This window comes from Sarcophilus harrisii, chromosome 3 (genome assembly GCF_902635505.1).
Source record: "Sarcophilus harrisii chromosome 3, mSarHar1.11, whole genome shotgun sequence".
In the NCBI taxonomy this organism is placed as follows: Eukaryota; Metazoa; Chordata; class Mammalia; order Dasyuromorphia; family Dasyuridae; genus Sarcophilus; species Sarcophilus harrisii.
In genome coordinates, this window is record NC_045428.1 from 274,703,952 (window position 1) to 274,726,912 (window position 22,961).

A 22,961-nucleotide genomic window follows, 5' to 3' on the forward strand; every position below is an offset into this window, starting at 1 on the left:
TCAGGGGTAGGGAAATAAATTATTAATTTTTGTTACTGCTTTAGTGAAGTATAGATTTAGTTTAGTTTAATTTTGTTTTTACCTTGATTTGATTTATATGATTCTGGAGATAGGAATTATTGATTTATATGACAAGTATGGTTATCATACAAAAATATGACTAGTCCCAGTTCACATGGATTATAAATGGGGTAGTTCCCATATGCTTCCCTTTTCCCCCATAGCAGATCAGTTTTACCTTTTGTTTTTGTTTTGTTTTGTTTGTCAAATTCTCCCTGTCCAGTCTTCAGCATTTGAATTAAACTATTCTTTTATTTTTTTCCTTCCTTTTTTAAAATAGTATTTTTTTTTTCAATTACTTATGTAAGTCTTTCCAGGTTTTTCTGAAATTTGTTTGCTCATCATTTCTTATAGAACAATAGTATTCCATTATATTCATATAGCACAATTTGTTTAGTCATTTCCCAATTGATGGGCATTTCCTCAATCTCCAGTTCTTTGCCACCACAAAAAAAAGAGCTGCTATAAATATTTACATTTGTCCTCCCTTTTTAATGATGTCTTTGGGGTACACATTTAATAGTGATATTGCTGGAGCAAAGGGTATGTAGAGTTTTATAGCCCCTTGAGCATAGTCCCAAAATGTCCTCTAAAATGAATGCATTTACAACTTCACCAATCATGCCTTAGTGTCCCAATTTTCCCACATGTTCTCCAAAATTAACATTTTCTTTTTCTCTTAATCAGACATTTCTTATTTCTAGGTAATACTCCATTAGTTTAAAAAATACTTTGGAAAATAGCCCCAGTGTGCCTAGGATTTGGGGTTTTATGCTTCTCCTACAATTTGATAAGTTATTCATCTTCATTTCTACCAGATTCAGCAGTTTTTTGTTAAATTTAAAAAAAAAAAGACTTTTTAAATGATGTATTGTCTTGTTCATTCCTAAGAGATCAATGCTGATGTACTCCTTGTCATCTTCCAAAGATCATAAGCAAGATTTGTGAGCTTTAATCCATCTTTGTGCTCAGGAAACTTTATTCATTTTTTAAACATTTTCAGAAATTTATGTATTTACTTTTTCAAAGGCTGTATCTGAATATTCTGTTTTTCCTTTTATTTAGAGCGCAATCGAAGACGAAGATGTCAGGTAGCTTTTAGTTACCTGCCCCAGAATGATGATGAATTGGAACTGAAAGTTGGTGACATCATAGAGGTAGTAGGAGAGGTAAGCAATTTTTTATGCACTATGTGTATGATATGGACATTCCTAGTTCTTGGAAATATTGGTTTCTAGAATCTCATACATATGAATCTCTTTGATTATATCTTGGCCAGAATATCCATGAGGAGCCAGTGACAGAATCATGTTGTTTTAGATTAAAATAGGACCTTAGAAGGCAGTGGAACTATGCTCAAATAGAGTGCCACATCTAGAGTCTTCCTGAGTTCAACTCTGGTCTCAGATACTTGCTAGCTGTGTGACCTTGGAAACTCACATAATCCTGTTTATCTCAGTTTCCTCATCTGTAAAATGAGCTGGAAGGAAATTTTGTACTACTCCAGTATCTTTGCCAAGAAAATCCAAATAAAATCATGAAGAGTCAGATATGACTGAATTTAGAGTGGCTAGGTAGTGCAATGTATAGAGTTCTGAGTTTAGAATCATTAAAATGTAAATTTCTTGAGAACATGATTTTTTTTTTCATTTTTGAATTTATATTACCATCAGCTAGCATGTTGCTTAGCATGATAGTTGTTTAAAAATGCTTGCTGAATTTGATTTGAATTAGATGATCCTTTAAGGTTTGATGATGGGAAAGAATGCATAGTAGATAAAAAGTAAAAATAGAAACATTAAGTTCCAAATGAATATTTGACCTAAAATGTAGATCCTAAGTGAACCAGGCTTGTATAAAGTAGCATATATTCTCAGTCTTAGCTATTATGTTCGTTTGTTTTGCCCCTATGGTTTCAAGTTTTTCTATTTTCCTGATCATTTCTTTCATTTATCTAGAGATAATTTGTTATAAGGAAATGATGTGTGGAGAAGGCTTAGCAATGTGGAGTAATCGTAAGAAATGAAAATAACATTGATAAATTATTTTTTTAAATGTGAAAAGTAAAATTCTTAATTCTTTAAAATAGATTTGAGGAAATAATTAAATTCCTAAATTGCTTTTAAAACATTATCCTTAATTTACCATTTAAAGATTAATCTAATATAAAGGTTTTATGTATGTCTGGTTTGGGAAGTTTTCCATAATCATTTTTGCTTTGACTTAAAGCTCTTAGATTCCTATAGACAATAGTTGCTTCAATCAACTTCAATCAAATAGTTGCTTCAAGAACTAGGCAACTCAAATATAGTCACTAATATAAAGTGTTTATAAATATATATCTTGAAATATTAGAAAAGGTAAATGGCTAAATATGTTCACTATTTATCTTGATTTTTAAGGGGGAATCATAGTAGGGCCTCATTTCCTTTTCAATAATATCTAAGTTTTTGAGCAGTGACTTAAGAATTCATTTACAGGAGAGGGAGAAAATTAGCCAAACAGTTAGGTCTTAGTTAATTATTGCTTAAACATGTTTGGAACAACCCACTTTTCTTCTTTTTACATCAAAATAAGGAATCTCTTTGTTTACATTTTAAGATATATTTTATTGATTTCTAAAATTGTCACTCTTATCAGATGTTTGTGATTAAAAATGATGGTTTATTTTGCAGGAGGTGGCTGCTTGTTCACATACCCCTTACCTAATTAACCCAATTACAGAAATAAGCCAAATTCCCCTTTCTCCAAAAGGAAGATGCTAATATTTGTTCTCCCTAACAAATTGTTGTCAACATCTAGTAAGATCTTTGAAAAATACTTTTTTTTAACAGAAAGGATTGAGTTGTAAAACAATATCTTAAAGTGATATCCTCTGATAAAGAAATCAACAGTGTCTTTTTAAAGATTTCAGTTAGATTTTGGTTATTTTTAGTTCAGATCTTTCCTGAGAGTTTAAGATTACAAGTATTGGAGAAGGATTCTGGGAAGATGGTGGAGTAGGTTAGTAAATTTCACCCACAAATAGAACAAAATTTTGCCTTAGGGTGAACAGAGAGGTGAAAAATCAAGAAGATTTGGGGTAGAATGGGGGTCCTCCTGGTACAGCCTGAGAAGATCTGAAGAAAGACCAGGCTGGGATTAATCCTTGTGAAGTGCAAATACCTCCTGGCTAGCTCTGCAGAAAGTGGGGAATGACCTAGCTGGGTATGGCGGTAGCCTAAGTGGTAACCACAGAAACTTTCATCTTCTGGATTATTGATGGGGAGTTGGGGTCTGAGTCTGGGAAGACTGAGTGAATCTTGGCTGATTGGGAACCCCCGGCCCAGCTATGCTGCAGGGACATGGTCCTGGGCAAGAAGGAGCTTGACTGCAAAGGCATCCTACAGGGCACCGCTGGCTGTGGGCACTTGCAAGAGAGTTGAGCTCTTGGTTTGGGGGTTCCTGGTCAGACTGAAAAGCTGAAGTAAAGCCGGAGACGTCATTCCCCTACCCGCTTACATTAATACCTCTTATTAAAAAAATATGTCAAAGAAGAAAGAGTCCCACCATAGAAACTTACCATGGGAACAGGGAAAACCTGGGTTCATCTTCAGAGGCAGACTCTGGAATAAAAAAGGCTTCTACCCTAAAGAATAATGTGCAATAGTTTCCTGCTCAGAGAGACTTCATAGAAAAACTCAAAAAAGAATTTAAAAATCAAATGAGAGCTATGGAGGAAAAACTAAAAAAAAATTTTTTTTTAAACCATCCAAGAAAAACAAAGATTACTAGAAAAGGAGATACAGTCTCAAAGACAAAAATAACTCTTTGAAAGTTAGAATCAGACAAGAGGAAGCCAGTGAAGTTATGAGAGAACAAGAAATAACAAAACAGGTTATAAAAAATGAAAAAATAGAACAATGTGAAACATAAGAAAAACAACAGATCTGGAGAATAGATCAAGAAGAGAAGATATAAGAATAATTGGACTGCCTGAATATTGTGACCAAAAAACAAAAAAAGGACATTCACACAGTAATGCAAGAAATAATCCAAGAAAATTGTCTTGAAGTAATAGAATATGGGGGGAAAGTAGAAATAAAAAAAAACCCACTGAATAACACCTCAATGAGATCCTTTGTGGAAAATACATGGGAACATTATTGCCAAATTTTGAAACCCCAGATCACAGAAAATTTTGCAAGAAACAAGAAAAAAGCAATTCCGATATGTTGGAGGTACAATTAGAATGGTAGAGGATTTATCAAAAAAGCCACAATAAAAGATCCAGGTCCTTGAATCATATCTACCGACAATCAAAAGAATTAGGCCTGAGGCCAAAAATATAATAGCTAGCAAAATTGCCTTTCATATTGAATTTAAAAAATGGACATTCAATGAACTTGCAGATTTTCAGGATTTTCCATCAGCCAAATGTGAATTTAACAGAAAATTTAGCTTATAAAAACCAATATCAAAAATCAGTGTCAAGGAACTCAACATGGACCAGTTGTTTATATTTTTTTCACATGGGAAACGTATAGCTTATGTTTAAGATTGACAACAATAGTGCAGCTTAAAAGAGAGACTGGGGCAGGGTTAAAATAAATAAAATAAAATAAATAGAAATGAGGTGCAGAGGAAGAATAGATACAGAGGCACTAGAGAGGGAAAATCTACTCACATTGGGAATAGGTTCAATAGGCAACACTACATATATAACATGAAGAGTATTGCACTCTCAAAAATCTATAAAGAAATAAGGGGAGAGGGATAGATGGAGGAGGAAGCAGTGGGCGTGGGAAGAAGACAAGGAAGGGATCCATGAGTGGGGGGAGATTAAGTAATAGTCAGTCAAGGGGCAGAATTAAAGGAAAGAGTCAGCAGGGATAGGAAAGATGGGGGGGGGGAGGTGTATCTACATATGTATATATAAATATATCTTTTCTTAACTATAGCCTTCTTGGCTTTGGGGGGATGAAAGGGCGGAAAAGGATTTAAAAAGTAAAAACAAGAGAACAGTTTACAAGGAAGTAAAGAAAACATGGACACTTATGAGTATAATTTCTTCTACTAAAATAGATACATACACACTTTCTTGATCTGCTAATTTGTTGTTACATATTTGGAATCCTCCCTGATGTTCTGCTGGGTACATGACAATGTTCTATTTTATTTTATTTTATACTGCTTTTCTGGTTTCCTTTTTTCTTATTCTTTTTCTTGAAATAAAACAAATTTCAAAAATTTACAAGTACTTTTATAAAAGCCTGAATTGACTTGTGAAAAGACAAGGCTGAATTCATTAGTTGGTGTGTTTTTTTCTTTTTAAGACCTCTGAGTCTTTTATGTCATCAGATTTGTCCCTGAACCAATAAAGAAAGCTATGGCATTGATTTTTCTCCTCTTTCCACTTGCCATTCCCCAAGGTAGGGTAAAGAATAAATCCTTTCTTATCCACTTATGACAAATAGTTGGCATTGTTAGCTTTAAATAGCTAATCAGGTCAATTGTAAACTGGCACTAACTCAAGGAGTTATCCAGTGAAGTCTAGAAAACAGGATACACCATTTTAATTCCTGAATAATTAACTTTCAGACTCTGTATTTTTTTTTTTAAGAGGAGTACTTTAAAATATCCTGACATGGAACAAGCTGTGTATTTAAACTGAGTGACCTTACCATTGATTTTGTAGGAATTCCATGATTGAGAAACTCATAGGATCATAGATTCAGAACTGGAAATGCCCCTGAAGGAAATGCCTTTTTTTTTTTCCTTGATAAGGGCTTTGAAGCACAAGTGATATAGCTAATAAATATCTGAGGTTTTACTCCAAGTCATTTATCCATTTCATAGCTTAAAATTCTGCCTTATCTAATAAAATAATAGCCTAGGTGTTAGCAACTGCTGGTTTTGGTCCTGTTTTGGTAAAACATTTTTTTAAGGCCATTTTTTTCTCATCTATAAGCACATTAAACTAGATAATTTTTCAGTTCCTCCTTTATTACATTTCTCAGTTGTATGCAGAAAAGTGGTATGAAAATAAGGTTAATTAATCTCAACACTGCTCTTAGTTCAATCGTAAGTAACTACACAGGAGAGCCAGGGTGCACATTATGGGGAGAAAATGGCATTGGGCAGCCCTGACATAGCTTCTGTAATGCAATATCCGGGCCAAAACTTTCTGGCTCAGTTGGTATGACTCAGGAGGCGGTGAGTCTCATGCCCATCAAGCTTATGCTGTAAGGATGCTGTACATCTCACCCATGTGCAATATGTACTCTGTTGTACAGTTTAATCTCCCCTTAGCCCATCCAGTGGGGGTAATAACATATCTCTCATCCTTTTCCCTTTTGTCACTGTGCACAGACTGTGGTGTCACAGCTATACTGACAGCTTGAGGGTGTTGCTTAAGTGAAGATATATTTTGTTTTCCCAGTAGGCAACCCACAGAGCCAATATATCAAGAGTATTTCCCTGAGGTATTTCTGACTTGAACTGCTTATTACTGGTCACATGGAGGGAGGGAGAAGGGGGAGGAAATCTTTTGGGGGCATTTTGGCAGAGCTCTGTTGCTCTACACAGTATTGTGAGAGCTTTAGATTTTCTCAGGGCCCTCCTTGGTGGTTGTCTTTGGGAAATCCTTGATTCTCTTCTACCTGGGCTGTGATTCAGGAGAAGTGAAAGGTAATTTTATGGTTCATTTATCTAGGGCTGGAAAAAAGGTAGCCCTCCATGCAAATCCCTTAAGAATTTTGCTATTAGGTTTGTAAATGATTTTACTGGCTCCTTTCATCCTAAAATAGGCAGCTCTAATGAATAATCTATCTCAATGGGATTGACCTAGACATGTGGCATTATTTAAAACTATGGTTTAGAGTTGTCTAAATTTGTCTTAAGGCAGTTCTTCAAATGTCTAGCTAGTTGTTTAGAATTTTCTCTAAAAATATGGGATAATCAACCACTTAATTAAACATTTGTTAAACGCCTACTATGTGCCACGTACATGTCTATAAAAATATAAATATCCTCATATTCACAGAGCTGAGAGCACTGCTATTATAATAATTATTTTGCAACATTAGATTTAATTTTTTTTCTTATTCTTGAATATCTATTAGTAAATAATATCCCTATTGGATATTAATTAAAGAGTTTGGTCTGATGCTAAGTAGACTTCCTATGTGATATTTGGTGTTAAGCTTAGTGTTTTAAGCTTTACAAAGAACTTGGTTCACAACCACACCATTGTGTTAATAAAATATGTTTGAAGTCTTCCTTGATATCTTGGTTCTTCCTCCCTGCCCTCCATCCCCCTATGTCTTTCCTAGTCTGGATGACACCTTAAATATCACAGCAAGAGTCAGTCAGCCAATAAGCATTTACCATTTGACAAACACTTTGTTCTGATCTGGAGATAGAACAAAAAGCAAACTTAAGCCCTGTCTAAAAGAGCTCATATTCTAAAAGGAGGAAGCAACATATAAATAACAAGATGCAATCACTTTTGCAACAATGGGACACTTGAATGCCTAAAAATCACCATGCTGTCCAAAATTGTACAGGACTTATGGGGAAAATGAGATAAAGTATACAACTCAAAAATTTAATCAGTAACAAATTTTTAAAAAGACAGAAGCCTAATAATACTGTTAGCACAATTTTATATGTATTAAATAGTTAAAAAAATATATGCACAAACTATAAATATATGGCATACTATATATAATGGTAGTGGCCACATCCTTAGGCTGCTGCTCTGCTCAAACCTAGGTTTCTACAGTTTCAAGACTCTAACAAAGTCAACTTGTTTCTGGGGAGAAAGAGTCCTCAGTGGTTCACAGCAACAGCAAAATTATACAATGATCAATTCTGATGGAAGTGGCTCTTTTTAACATCAAGGTGATTCAGGGCAGTTCCCATGATTTTGTCATGGAGAGAGCCATCTGCACCCAGAGGGAGGACTGTGGAGATTGTGTGTGGATCACAACTATAGCATTTTCACTTTCGTTGTTTTTTTTTTTTTCTTTTTCTTGTACAGCATGATATATATGGAAATATATATAGAAGAATTGCACATGTTTAACATATATTGGATTATTTGCCATCTAGGGGAGGGAAAAAAATTTGGAACACAAGGTATTGCAAGGGTGAATGTTGAAAATTATTTGTGCATATGTTTTGAAAATAAAAAAAAAGCTTTAATATCCAGACATTTGCCCATTCCTCCCCCTTCAAAAAAAAAAAAAAAAAAAAAAAGAATCCTCAATGGACTACAGCTCTAGGCCCAAACCACAGTACAAAGTGGAGGAAGTAGACCATTCCTTCAAAACTTACAGCTGCAATAGCAGCACCAGAAGTTATACAATAAATATGGCATTTGAAAAAGACTTAAATTGTATGCATTAGAAAGTTGTAATTAATCAGTTTTTGTAAAATGGTGTAGCTTTCTATGCTTACTTAATTTTTTTGAGGTATAACCGACTTTTCCTTAGATGTCAATCATATTGGAACAATTTTACATATCCAAAACAAATGTTATAGCAGAATTGCTTGTACATATATACATCATACATAATACATACATATGTATTATATATAAAGAGCATATATGATGTATATATGTCTATGTACTATATATAATTTATTTATATATTTGTAAGTATGTGTATGTATATATACACAAAGTAGATGAAAAATAATCACAAAGGATGACAGAAAGTAGCAGCTGGGAGAAGTGGAAATGATTTCCTGAGGAAGGTAGCATTTGAGCCAAAATTTGACCAGAAATAAGATAAATCAGCCAAAGGTGAGGAAGGAGAATAATGAAAGCATGGGGAGTGCAGGGGGGACAGCCAATGTAAAAGCAGAGATAAGTAATGCAGCATCATGTTTGAGAATAAGCACGTAGGAAAGAATAGTTGGACTTGCAGGGAGTATGGCAAATACCTTGGGAGGAGGTAGCAAATTAAGTCTTAATGAGATGGAGACATAGTAGAGATGAGAAATGGAGGAGCTAGAGGCAGAAATACCTGGATTTGAATCCTTCCTTAGATCTTCCCATCAAAAATGATTTTCAGATCTATATGTCCAACCTTAACCTTTTTGATGACATGTAACTGTTCATCACCCTACCTTTGGTATACTTTGTACTAGATAGCCTATAGACATCTTAAACTCAATTTGCTCAAACCCATGTTATCTCTCTTCCCCTATTTCCTAGCCTCAAACCCTTCCCCTTATAGACAAAAGGGTGAAAATACTAAGCTTCAATCCACAGTCAGTCTCCATAATTAATTCTGTGGATGATTGACAGATAATATTTGTAAAATTTGTAAAATACTTAGTGCAGTGAACAGGCACATAGTAGGTGCTTAATAAAGGCTTTTTTCCTTTTAGGGATTAATGAATAATGCCAGATCACCTTCTATGGCACAATGAAATAATCAGAGTAGGACCTCAATGGAATAATAATAAAAATAGTCACAAACATTATATAGTTTAAAAAGCACTTTCCATATATTCTCATTTGCTCCTCACAATAACCCTACGAACTAAGTAGTTCTTATATCTTTACTATTACTGTTATTTAATAGATGAAGAAACTTATGCAGAGACAGGGTATAAGATTTATCCAAGATTTGAAGCTGGTCAATGACAGAACCAAATTTGTAGCTAAATCTTTTTACTCCAAATCTGCAGTTTTTTTTTTCCTTTTTGTAGTGGAGGTAGTGTAGAAGAGAAGGGTAGATTAATGTACATATAGTTTAAGGGTAGAGTCTATGTCTTATTTTGTCTTCATTTCTTGCATTTAACAGTGCTGTAATATCTTAATATGTATTAATAATATTGGATAGTTGGGTGATGAGACACTAACTGTGTAAACCTGGGCAAGTCAATCTTGTTTGCTTCCATTTCCTCAATTGTAAAATGAGTTGGACAAGGAAATAGCATTTAATAAATATCTATTTAATTGAATTTTAAATAATTCTTTAAAAATCCCTCTAGCTTTAATAGTTCCTGAAGCCTAAAAGATGACAAATAGACTTTGCATTTGATAATTTATTCCTGTATTTTTTAAAGTGTATGGTCCCTTATTACCTATGTAACAGGTATTACTAGTTGGAGCCTAGAAAACAATCATTGTTCCCCAAAATGTGAGAGATTGTGGTGTTAAGATGTATGACATGATGTGGTGATATCCATCCACCAGTATCAAAAATAGCTGAAACTCTAAGTTTATATGTCTATACTGTGCCTCAAATGGGACAGTGTCAGTACCTCATTCTTCCAGGAGCTTGCTCTCGGGAAGCTCACTCAAGCAGATCAAACAAAGGTTCTCAGAGATAGATCAATCACATTCAAAGTCTCTGAGAATTCCCTGCTGAGGGAAAATATATCTTCTCTTTTATAATCTCCCATGCATCTTCTTTTTATACAAGCAATCAGTCACAAGATGACACATTCTTATAGCACAGGATATTTTTAAAGCCCAGCAATAATACTTTTAGATAATAAACATAACCATTTCTTTAATAAAAAGGCAAAAGAAATAACATTATGGATTGTTGTTGTGGTTCAGTCATTTTTTAGATGTGTCTGACTCTGGGACTCCATTTGGGGTTTCTCTGGCAAAGATACTGGAGTGGTTTGCCATTTCCTTCTCCAACTCCCTTTACAGATGAGGAAACTGAGACAGATAACAGTTATCACTTAGCTATCCAATATTATGGATACTAACATATTAAAGCATAAATAACATGTCACAATATGCTCTAAAGCCAGATCACTGCCTCCCACCAATGCCCTGATATCCATGATGAAGGGTGGTCACATATTTACAGCAACCTTGCAAGGAAACATATGAGGGAGGAAAATTTATATGCTTAGGTAGGTTAGACTTCACAAATATCCACACTACACAGAACTTCTTTTTTATAGTATTTTTCTTCATTTAGTGAAATCCCCATCTCTACTATAACTGGCATTTAAAAGTTCTTTTAATTAATCATCTCCCTTGAAAGATTATTTAGATATGTTGGTTCTTAATGGGAATCTTTTTTTTTTCAATGAAAAAACTACAAAGCTCATCAAACTGGCTATGTCTTTTTTTTTTTTCATTTTTGTTCATTTATTTTTGAGCTTTTTATTTACAAAGCACATGCATGGGTAAATTTTCAACATGACTGTTACAAACCTTTTCTTCCAAATTTTCCCCTCCTTCCCCCCATCCCTCCCCTAGATGGCAGGTAATCCAATACATGTTAAGTATGTTAAAGTATATGTTAAATCCAATACATGTATACATATTCATACAAACTGGCTATTTATTAATTAAGCATATCAGCCCAGTTTGTTGGTCACTTTTTCAGAGGTTGTGTTGTTCAGTCAGGACAGAGATCACAGAAGCACAGTTCAGGTTAATGATTTAAGCCAGTAAACTGAACTGAAAACTGTTTTCCCTTTTCAACCCATAGGTGGCAACAGAGAGCAACAGACCCTAAGGAAAAGCTTTCACCTTTCTCCATTTCTAGGTGGTACTGAATTGCAACAGGTGTTTCCAGAACTCTTAGACAATGAAATCAGTTTGCTCTTGGACCAATAAAGCATCACTTAACTGAAACCTTCTGTCAGTCCACTGCTTCTAATTGCTCTGGCACAGAGTAGCTTTTCAATCCCCCTCCTATATCTTCAGTTTTTCTCTTCAAGTTCTCCTGTCTCTTCAGTGGCTTAAATGGGAGCTTCCTGACTCTCAGTGACTTACTTTTCATTTGAAAAGTCACAGTTCCCCAAATTTTTCCACCAAGTTTTTTTTAAATCATAATTTAGTCTCCAGATGTCTATATGATTTTTCCTTTTCTTAGTTTTATTTTTTAGTTATTAAGAATTTGTTATTTATTGTTAAGGATAGTTTATATTTTTAGTTAAGGATTAAGTAATTTCACTGATGTTCCATTATGCTTTTCAACTTTGAAAGTTTCAACACAATAATACACTTATTATATACCCTTTAATTGTGTTTCTTTACACTCATGTTTCTCTAGTTTTAATAAATAAAAGATCATTTTTTAGTCTTTTTATGCCATTTACTGTACTATACATACCATTAAACAGTACTTCACAGATGAAATATCATTCGATCTTGATGATAAAGAGTTTGGGATTTAATTTTTATCACTATTGCTTTATTATATACAGCCAATATATATGTATGAAGAAATAGGTTTCAGACATAATTTGGGCAGTTTGAGACAGAAAATGAAGTTCCTTTTCAAGTCTTATTATCAAAATAGTTCTCTATATCAGTAGCAACAGCTTATGTCATTTGACAGTTACAATGATAATTGACAATATAATTTTCCCCTTTATCCAAAAATACTTTTTCCATCTTTCTGATTATTATTCCTAATTACAAAATTATTTTCATCTTTTTAATTACAAAACTGTTCCTGTATCCAAAGAAAATTCCCCAATACTAAGAAGCTCTCTGAAACTACAATACACTCAACAAACCCTTCACAACATTTACAATCATAATCTTTGCTCAAGACAAGCAACAAGAGAGAGAGACAGAGACAGAGACAGAGAGACAGAGAGAGAGAAAGTGAAAAAGAAATAGAAAAAAAAAAAAGAAAGAAAAGGAAAAAGACACATAAGGAGCTGCGCTAGTGGCTGGGGAAGGACATAGATTCCCGGTCCTGACCTTTTGCTCCATGAATTATAATTATAAAACAAAGAGATGTTGTACCTTAAATCTACTATCATCTTCTAATACCTGATCAATAATAAGATGAAATTATAAGAAAGTTGGAATTTAAATTTGCCCAACCAGGATGAATAGGCTTCCATAGTAAGTTTGATTTTAAAATGTCGTTCAGTGATGAGGCTTGGTGTAATGGCATGTTCTGCTCAAAAAAGCTTTGATTTAGGAGAAAGTTAAATGAGTTCACAATTGTGCATTATATTTTTATTGATACTGTACTATACTGTCAATCTCATTGATTTTAGTTCAGTCTTTTGGGGGGGAATTAAAAATTAGACACAAGCCTTTCTTTTTTCTGTAAGGCCTATATTACTCAATTTAAATGCATATTTGTTTTTTGTCCTTTTTTTGTGCAGGTGGAGGAGGGATGGTGGGAAGGCGTTCTCAATGGAAAAACTGGCATGTTTCCTTCCAATTTTATCAAGGAATTGTCTGGAGAATCAGATGATCTGGGAATTGCCCAAGAGGAGCAGCTTATAAAGCCAAGTAAGGAAGCCAACCCAATCAAGTCGGCTACTGGCTGTTCTTTTCCAACCCTGTTTGTTCTTCCTGGTGCTAAAATGATAAATTCAAAATCTCAGTGACTTTTCTCATTTTTGCTTCTGTTGCTCACTATGTTCTTAATATCTCAGATGTGTGGCATTTAGCCATGAATCTTGTGAAGCTCTGATTTCCCCTTAGATTTATGATTGCTATTCTTTTTGGAATTGATACACCAATAATGTTTGGTTCCCTTTTACCTTTCCTTAATATTGTAAAGCTAAATGAAACAAAATGTAATAATATCTTGTAACTCTTGGAACTAATTGGTGGCAAACTTTTGAAAAGTCTATGAATATAAGGTACCCCATGTGTACCCTTCTTAAATATCATATAATTGAGGTTGCCAGGCCAGTGGTGTATATTCTCAATTGAGACTGTGAGAACGAACTATAGATCTTTCTCTCTCCAGGGGCTGAGTTTGTTGCTACATCAACTCTGCTGCCCATGGCGGTTCATGGAGCAAAAGGTCAGGACCGGGAATCTATGTCCTTCCCCAGCCACTAGCGCAGCTCCTTATGTGTCTTTTTCCTTTTCTTTCTTTTTTTTTTTTCTATTTCTTTTTCACTTTCTCTCTCTCTGTCTCTCTGTCTCTGTCTCTGTCTCTCTCTCTTGTTGCTTGTCTTGAGCAAAGATTATGATTGTAAATGTTGTGAAGGGTTTGTTGAGTGTATTGTAGTTTCAGAGAGCTTCTTAGTATTGGGGAATTTTCTTTGGATAGAGAAGGAGGATACCTCAGTCCTACTGAGTGAATTCTTCTCTATTTTCAGGCTGAAGAAAATCTCCCCAAATAGTTTCCTAATTTTTAATTACCATGACCTTTTAAGAGGTTTGTAACTATTAACATCATATAGTAAATAATACAAGTCACTACATCAAATCTTTTTTTCCAAGGAAAAGTCTTTTAATCTTAGTGATTTACTGTGTACTGGTTTATCAGGACAGATTTGCTGCCTTGATAAATCTGTGTTATGCCTTCTACCTGCTTTTGTGAATGACTTTATGATTCTGTTGTTTATTTATTGAAAGGAGTTAGAAAAAATGTCAACAAATCTACCTTTTAATCTTAGTTATTCCAGGGCCCAGATATTCGTGACATAATACTTTATAGCTTATATATATTTTTGAGGTAGGCTGTTTAAGTATTCTTTTCATTTTATGGATAAAGGAATTGAAATCCAGAGAACCCAAAGTTCTAAAATTATTGTGACTGAGTTAGAATTCAAGCCAGGTCCCATGACTATCACTTTCCTCACTATACTATATCACCCAAAGAAATTCCCACTATGCTTCTGTAAGAGGGCTGGATTTGGAGTCTTAGAGGTATAGGATTCAAATTCTGACACTATTTCATATTACTTCTAGGGAAGTACTATGAGGGAAGGCTTTAAATCCTGTCTCTGTACCCTGACTCCCTTTTTTTGCAGAATAGGAGAGAGACTACCAATCTTGAAATATTTGGTTGCAGTAGTTGTGATAGATTACCTTTTGGTTCTTGCTTTCTCTAGGTAGACTAATTCACTATGACTAGATAATACAGTGTTCTAAAAAGGGAGACTATTCCCATGATTCTCGTGGAATTCTGATAAGGCTTTGGTAACCTTCGTAACCTTTATATTTAGAGGCTTAAGAGGAGGTAGAAGAAATACATTTTAAAAATCACCCTGGGCTACTACTGTTGCCTGTTAAATTGAAATTTTATCTTTCGCTGCCCTGACAGGTATCTGTTTTTCAATAACATTTGCTACTCTGACTTGGCTTTTAGTATAGCACTACATTGAAATATATGTAAATGAGTGTGATGATAGGCAGAAGTTAAATATAGTTGGTTGTGCTCATTTGAGTGGAAATCTTTGCTTTTAGCCTATTCTCCCCTTCCCTAATATGTATAGATTTGCTACTTTGACTGTGCCCTGAAGATCAAAGGGGACAAATGTGGCTAATGCATCAGAATGCGTTGAGTTTTTCTCTGTGGAATGGGCTAAAATCTTGTAATTTAAGGTCTTTGTCCTAGCCTAGTCTACTTCCTATTGCTTAATTTAAGTTAATTTTCATAGGGGCTTACATTATATAGACCCATTTAGGGGCATATAAATTTCCTAATGTTTGACTCCAATATGGTGTCACTGTATAGGGTTTTCTAATTGTTGGGATGATTTATAGAACTGTATAAAATCTTTTTTACAGTTATAGTTAAAATATGAAAGGCCCATATGTAGATTGTATAAAGAGAACTGTATAAAGAACTATAAAAGCAAAACAAAACTATATATTCTTAGTCATAGAACTTTAGAATTGAAAGAGACCATATAGATTTTCTTTAAATTTTTTATTCTACAGTGATAGAAGAAACTGAGAAGGAGAAATATGAAATGACCTATTTTACATCATAAAACTGTCAGCTTTTCTGATTCCCCATTCAAGTGTTCATTCCATTGGACTATGTTACTTTTCAAACATGATGTCCTTTAACATTTCTAACGATTCTAACATTTCCTGAAGCTGAAATAAAATTTTGTCAGAAATGTAACTGTACTAAAGTTGGTAGGAAATGTTTAATTGGGCATTACCTAAAAAAAAACAAACAAAAACCCATACCTGTTTTCTTTTCATTGTAATAGAACTTGTTGATCTCAAATTTACTCATTCCATTTTTGAAAAAAGTATTGATATAGGGAAAAAAAGAGCTAAGTGTGGAGTCTAGATAAGCTGGATTTGATATTTATTAATTTTGACATTCCTCAAACATTAAATCTCTTTGAATCTTAGTTTCTTTATCTGTAAAATGAGATAATTGGACTAGATCATCACTAGGGTCTCTTCTAGTCTTAGATATAGGATTGTATGAATTTGAGATTTGTGATTATCTGTAAAAAGAAATTTTTTGATTCACAAAAAAATTTACCTCAAACTTTATGCCAGCTCTTATTTTTCTTGCCAAAATGTGTGAAGATATGAATTAGAGTAGTGAATAGAACTAATGCTATAAGTTATGATTTTCATGTTTAATTCAAAATGTGATAATTTAATCCTAAATTTAATTGTATTAAGTTCTCTCCTAGAATGTAGTTTCTTTTAGGCCTTGTGACATTTGAGGGACTATTATGTTCTGTATTTGACAATGCAATTGAATTAAGTCATTTCTGTAAAAAATGATAGAGATCAACATCTCAAGAATGGAGGTGATTGCTGGTTGTTGTCCTGTTGAAACTTGTGAAACTTCTTAAGAGAGTGATCCCTGAATTAGGAGAACTATGGAAGTCTATCTCCAGGCAATAATAATGATGATCACTTATTTGTATAGTGGCCTTAGCTTTTCAAAGTAATGATGCATTTATTTATCTGGGTTAGTGATATGAGAAAGACTCAGAATTCTCCATATTAATTTCTAAGGGCCTCCTTGTATTCACCTGGTGATTCAACTAGTTTCAACAAATAACATTCACTGAACCAGGTGGAAGACAGAAATTAAGTGACATAATTTGTGACCTAATAGAACTCTTGTGTAAGAGAATCTAAAATTTCTACTACCCTCCCTTGAATTTTTGATTCAAGTGACTTTTTGAAATATACCTTAGGGTGGCAGGTATCAAGTGACAACATTTGTGGGGCATCTATTCATAGTTCTAGTTAATTCAACAATTTAGTTCAACAAGCACTTTTTAGATATTTGCTGTATTTAAGACGCTGTACCAGTCTCCAGGACTACAGGCAAAATAAAGAACCTTTTTTGTCCTCAAGGAGTTTACATTGTACGGGGTGATTGTTTTGACCAACAACTAATAGTCTTATATCTTTGAGGACTCCGAGGAAGTCTTGCTTTAATCTAATGTTCTCCTGAATGGTGTTTTGCAAGGGGGTAACTGCATTAACATAGGCCCAAGACCTGTGTCCTTGTTCTGTGAGCTTCTACAATTTGTTTTACTCTGATTGTGATTCATGGAGAAGTCAAGTAGACCTCTAAGCTATAGAATTCCATTGCTAGGATTATTGAGAGAAAAAGGTTCAAAGGCTGGAAAAGCAAAGTGGCCAACTTTTGTGGTTTAAGGCTTCATGTTAGGGAAAAACTAAGAATCAAAATGTGGAAATGATTGTAGGAGAATTTAGAAATTTACTTTATCTAGTTTTTGGGAGCAGAGGTGTCAAGAAACCATGCCTTTGCATGCAAAAAAACAATGTTTTTATCTGTGAGTGGCAGGTATGAGTTGAGCGTGCTTTGTTCACTTTTTCTTGGCCCTGATTTGTTTTCACGCATGTAGTAGAGATTGGAACATCAGTGGAATTAGATGTTTGTTCAGGATGAAGAAATAGTTTTTCTCAGTCTTGATAAATGGTATTTAGATCTAAAGAATCTAGACACTCTTTTCCACTGACGATGAGGAAATTTATAGCTGTATCATGGAACTATAGTCAATTCTTTGCAGCATATGCAACACTTTAAATTTCAGCTTACCCTTTCTTTTATATTTTCAAAGTAATTCAAATCACAAATCTTGTTTAATTAAATAAGATTTTCAAAGAAATTTGTTTTAAACAAGTCACTATATAAAAAATATTAGTAGGGGAAAAGTAAATTGAAGGCTGAGTTGTAATGTTTTATTTATTCACACACATATATGCACTACCTGTGTATACATATACATATATAAATACATAAACACACAGAGACATAGATAAATACATATATTATACGTGTATTAAATACACACATAAAACACATGGGTTATTTAACTGACTCAAAAGCAGCATGATATACACTGGAAAGAATGCTAAGCACATGGCTAGAATTCTAAATGATTTCTGCCACTTTTCTGGGTGACCTTGGGCAAATAGACCTCAATCTCCTCATCTGTAAATGAAGGGACTTGCACTAGACAATCTCTAATGTCCTCTGAAGTTGTAGATCTATAATCCTATAATTTGTGTTTTTGTTTTGGCTCAGCCAAGTCTATTGGTAGGTAAGGTATTAGCATTGAGGAAAGGCTCTACCTGTTCAGATCAGGAACTGATCAATTTATGGTTTTAAAGGGAGCACCTTGACTTGAGAGACACAACTAATGTGTTGAATCACATTTGCTCTTCCAGAAGAATTAATTTTGTGGAGAGATACTGATCCTTTGCAATCTTCACCTCTATTATCTCTCTCTACCTTAAAGGCTATTTAGTGTATTCCCTTCTTCTCCCCCCATTTTACAGATGAGCAAACTGAGTCCTAGGAAGGTTAAATAAATTTGCCATATCTAATAAAGATTTGAGAGATTTTGAGACAAAATATAACCCAGATCCCCTGATTATGGATCTATTGCTGAATACTTTTTAAGTATACATATTTTTTCGTACTGTCTCAGTATTTTATTGGTCATACAGTTTTTTAGAGCTAGTAAGAACTTCTGAGGTCTGAACTCTTTTTAATTTACAGGTCAAGATCCTGAAAAGTTTAAATAACTTGAGAATTAGTGTCAAGCCAGGGAGTAGAACTGCTGTCCAGTAATTCCTAGCTCAATATTATTCCATCCAGGCACTGACTACTTAAATCATTTGGTCTGTATATTTTATATTAGTCAGTCATACCTTATCTAATGAGAAACAATTAAATGAATAGTAATTTCTAGTTATATTTCTCCTTACTCTCTCTCCCATGCCCCTGACTTTGTATCTGAGAACTACTTAGAGTTGCATGAATAATAAGCTTTATTTGGAGAGAGTGAACAAATAAATATTACTAAACTAGTGATGCATCCCTACTGATTACTGTGTAATTAATTACACATTAATGACTGTGACTTCAATTTTAAATAAGTTTGCTAACAAGTAAGAATTTTGTTTATTTTAGGCCCAGCTTAATAATTTTCAGATCTTGGGTCTGTGATTATTTGTGAGACTAAGACAGTGCTGAAAAGAGAAAATTTTAAAATTATGAAAAATACCTCAAAGCATGTAAGGGTAACCGTTAATAAAATGATCAATCTTTTGTTTTATGAGAAGGAAGAAACTTAATTGGCTAATGAATGAGACTGTTATCCTTGAGCTCTGCCTTCCAGCAGAAATTAAGATTGAGTTTTTAAAACCTCTAATCATCCTTGAAGTGCTTCAGATAATTGTTTGATATTATGTATTGTGATATGTATATAAGTGCATGACCATAGATCATCATATTATTAGGAAAGAACAATTAGCAAATTCATTAAAACTATCCCTAGTTTTGTCAAAATTAATCACCTGCGTTAAGTGGGATATAATCATTTAAATCATTATCTTAAACAAATGATTGTATTTGAATTTGCAGTTATTTTGAATTTCATAAATCATATATATGGTTTATGAATACATTCATATATACATTCGTATATAAATACATACATATGTCTTTGTTAATCTGATAAATAATTGACCTTCACAAAAAATTATGGGCATTACCTTTATGAGCTTGCTGATTACTTTTCCTTGTTGGTTGATCTTCAGTCAGAATAATATATATAGGCAAACATATATACATATACATATAATTCATAAATTTATAAAATAAGCATTTTTATTTGGCTCATGTCCCAAACAGCCTTTCTGCAGATAGATAAATAAGCTTTCTAGAAGGTCAAAACCCTCTTTACTCTGTGATCTTTTGAATTACTTAGGACTATTCAAAATCAATAGGACTCCTGTTATGAATTAAGCTAAGCAGAATAAATAAAACATTTTCTGACTGGAAACTAGTTTCTAAGGCTTTTTCTGCTTTTAAGGTCTTCAGAAAAAATTTTGTCAATTTCCTATCCCACCTGACTCAACCCAGGTATGAAACACACATATCAATTTGGTCTGGAGTGCTGGAGATTTATATACACTTACAGGAGGGGGTAGGTTTCCATACCTTGGGCAGTACAGGTACTACACACCTGGGGACTGTCGCATTGATAACACTTCTGAAGGGGCAGAGAGGAGGGGCTGGTTTTCAACAGATAGTTTCTGGGATTCTTTCTAACTCTGATTTTTCATGGTTGTTTTTCATTGACTTAGAGAAGAAGTTAGCACTGATTTGTCTAAGACAGAGCCTGACAGGGCCAGAGGAAAAGGTTTTCCCATATTCATGACTGTGTACTTTTTATACAGTAGTGAGTCTTAAAGCAGAGCAACAAGTGGGATCTAAGAGGTATAGATGAAGTTAGTTAAGAATTAAAACCATAAGGACATCAGCCTTTATATTGTAAATAATTCTTCAATGGAAGTGTGCCTTTGTGCACATCATTATTGTTATTATTATTTACAAAGATGTGTGATATTGTCTGGTATTTTAATTAGATACAGCAACAGAACACTTTTATTTTGATAATTTAATAATAAATTTAAATTATTGTTTATTATTTAAATGTATTTGTCATCAGATCATTTCATCAGCATTGGGTCTCTATAACAGAGAGTGTGTGTACTAAACAAAATCAGACAGAATGTACTCAATATACTTATTCAGCAATCTACAGGCACTTGATGTTTTAAAATTGCTATTGTTTTAAACTATTTGTTCAATCATATGGTACTTATAACTTCTACATGTAGTCCAAAAACCTATTCAGGTTAAATTTTGTGTCCTTGGAGTTAGATAGAGGTTGACTTTATATACAGTAAAACCTTAATTTCCCAGAGTGTCAAGTAATGGTATGTTCTGGTTAACTCACTATTAAGCAGAAAACTCCTTTAGTTGAAAAAAAATTCAAAATAGGCTTAGTAGTGTATTTTTTCCTTCCTTTCTAAATAGGATGTACTAAGGACTATGATTCAGATTTTTACAATATTTCTGAGTCACTGCGATGAGTTTTCTGTGTACCAAAATGTAATGTGGATGGCATAAGATATCAAGGCTGAATTTACTCCAATATATACATATCTTACAGGAAATGAAACAAAAACTATGAATTCTACATTGATATAAGCTTGTAATATTTTCTTGTAATTTTTTTAAAATTTAAATTTAATAAATAAATTTAATTTAATTTAATTTAAAAATTAAAAAAAGAAAAGCTTATAAGCTTTTTTGGTCATTAGTCTAAAAGTGGAGGGCAAGAAAAGAAAATGGAGAGTTCTGATTAGTTGGATTCTCATTAATGAGATTTTACTGTATTATGTTAAATGTTGACAGTAACTTTCTTATTCTTGTAGCTACACATCTGTGTTTGTTGTCTTATTAGCAGAGAAAAGGACTAATTCCATTGGGCATTTTTATCATAGGTTCTTTTGGCTTACTGTATAGTCATGCTTCTTTTTTTGTGTAACTATTTTAATCATTTTTCTGTGAAAAGCGCTTACAGTACTGGTCGTTGAAGGAAAGTTCAGTTAAAGATTCTTCCTCTCCCTTCTTTTTACCATCATTTGCTCCCCCTCTCCCTTTTTTTCCTTTTTTTCCTCCTCCCTTCTCTTTTCTCATTCACTGTCAGGAAAGACTGCCTTTGAAGGGACAATTCTGTACAGAGTGGCTCCGGGAAAGATTGACAGCTACAGACGCTATAACAGTGAGTGAACTGAAACTGTCGAGAGACAGTTTTAAAGATAAGATCCTGGTACTTGTGATTTCGATCTAGCTGCGCTTTCCCTACACGCTGATGCTTATGTGGAATGTGTCTGCTTGGACTTCTCATCCCAGACCCTGCTCTTCTTTTGGCTGAAATGTGCAGAAAAGGAATGTTCTTTTCCCCATCAGCTTTCCTCTTTGTTCTATTTGCTCTCTTCCCTTAAAGTATATGTAATGTGTGCATGAACAGTGTTTATAGAGAAGGAAAAAGAAGTCTGTATACCAAGGGGAAGCCTACCATCCGTCCTAGAGTCTGTCTCTTGTGGGGTATCTCAGGTACTATAGTAGAAATAAATATTGATACTGTACTTTGCATTGATGGGATCTGCCTGCTAAAAATATTTTTTATTGATTTGTCATTTTTCTAATCCTAGGATTGTTCTGCATGTCCAAACTGACAGAATCCACTCATGCCCTCTGATATGTCTCTTTGATATATGACATTTTTAAAGTCACATCTTAGGATTCTTGAATGTAGAAAATGTCATAGTGTTTAAGCATAGTTGATTTTACCTCATAAAACAAAATAATCTCTTAACCTTTCCAGCATACCCCCCCAGAGAATCATTCCTCTGAAACTGCTGAATCTCTTTTTGACCCTTTCCCTTAATAACCCTCCTCAAAGGTGACCTGAAATAATCAATGAGCTTTCCTTTCTGTGTTTTTCCCATAATCCCTTCTGGGGAAGGGAGCAACTAATAATTTTAACTCAGTATGAGGTATTTCTTGTTTTATATCTGGTTTCCACCCTAATTTTTCCAGTTGTATTTTTTGTTCTTGGCCTTTTACACGATTTTCTAAAAGAAAAGGGTTAAGGCCTAAAAGAAAGTGAGTCGAAATGATTTTACTTCCTAAACAGTATTAATAAATGTTCCTTCCTTTGAATGTCTGGACAGGATTTTGGACTTAAGAAATATTCATTTCTTGGTTATTTTCAGTTAAAGGAAGTTTTAATATACTTCTATGGTACCCTGCCAAAGATAACACTAAATGGTGATATTGCTTTTATGGAATGTCTCTTGAGCATCATCTACTGTGGTTTGGAATTATTTTTTTAAA

The 22,961-nt window shown here is 33.8% G+C and overlaps 1 protein-coding gene across 5 annotated transcripts in view; it reads left to right on the forward strand.

Moving 5' to 3' along the window:
- Positions 1-22,961, forward strand: part of SH3KBP1 (SH3 domain containing kinase binding protein 1) — a 453,585-nt gene that overhangs the window by 213,341 nt on the left and 217,283 nt on the right. For 2 of the 5 annotated variants that reach the window (XM_031959528.1, XM_031959533.1), the window contains 4 exons: positions 1,126-1,229; positions 13,162-13,291; positions 13,758-13,814; positions 21,769-21,843. In XM_031959528.1, the coding sequence (XP_031815388.1) occupies positions 1,126-1,229; positions 13,162-13,291; positions 13,758-13,814; positions 21,769-21,843 (366 nt within the window). The remainder of the gene's footprint in view (positions 1-1,125; positions 1,230-13,161; positions 13,292-13,757; positions 13,815-21,768; positions 21,844-22,961) is intronic. The other 3 variants (XM_031959530.1, XM_031959529.1, XM_031959531.1) reach the window with 3 other exon arrangements.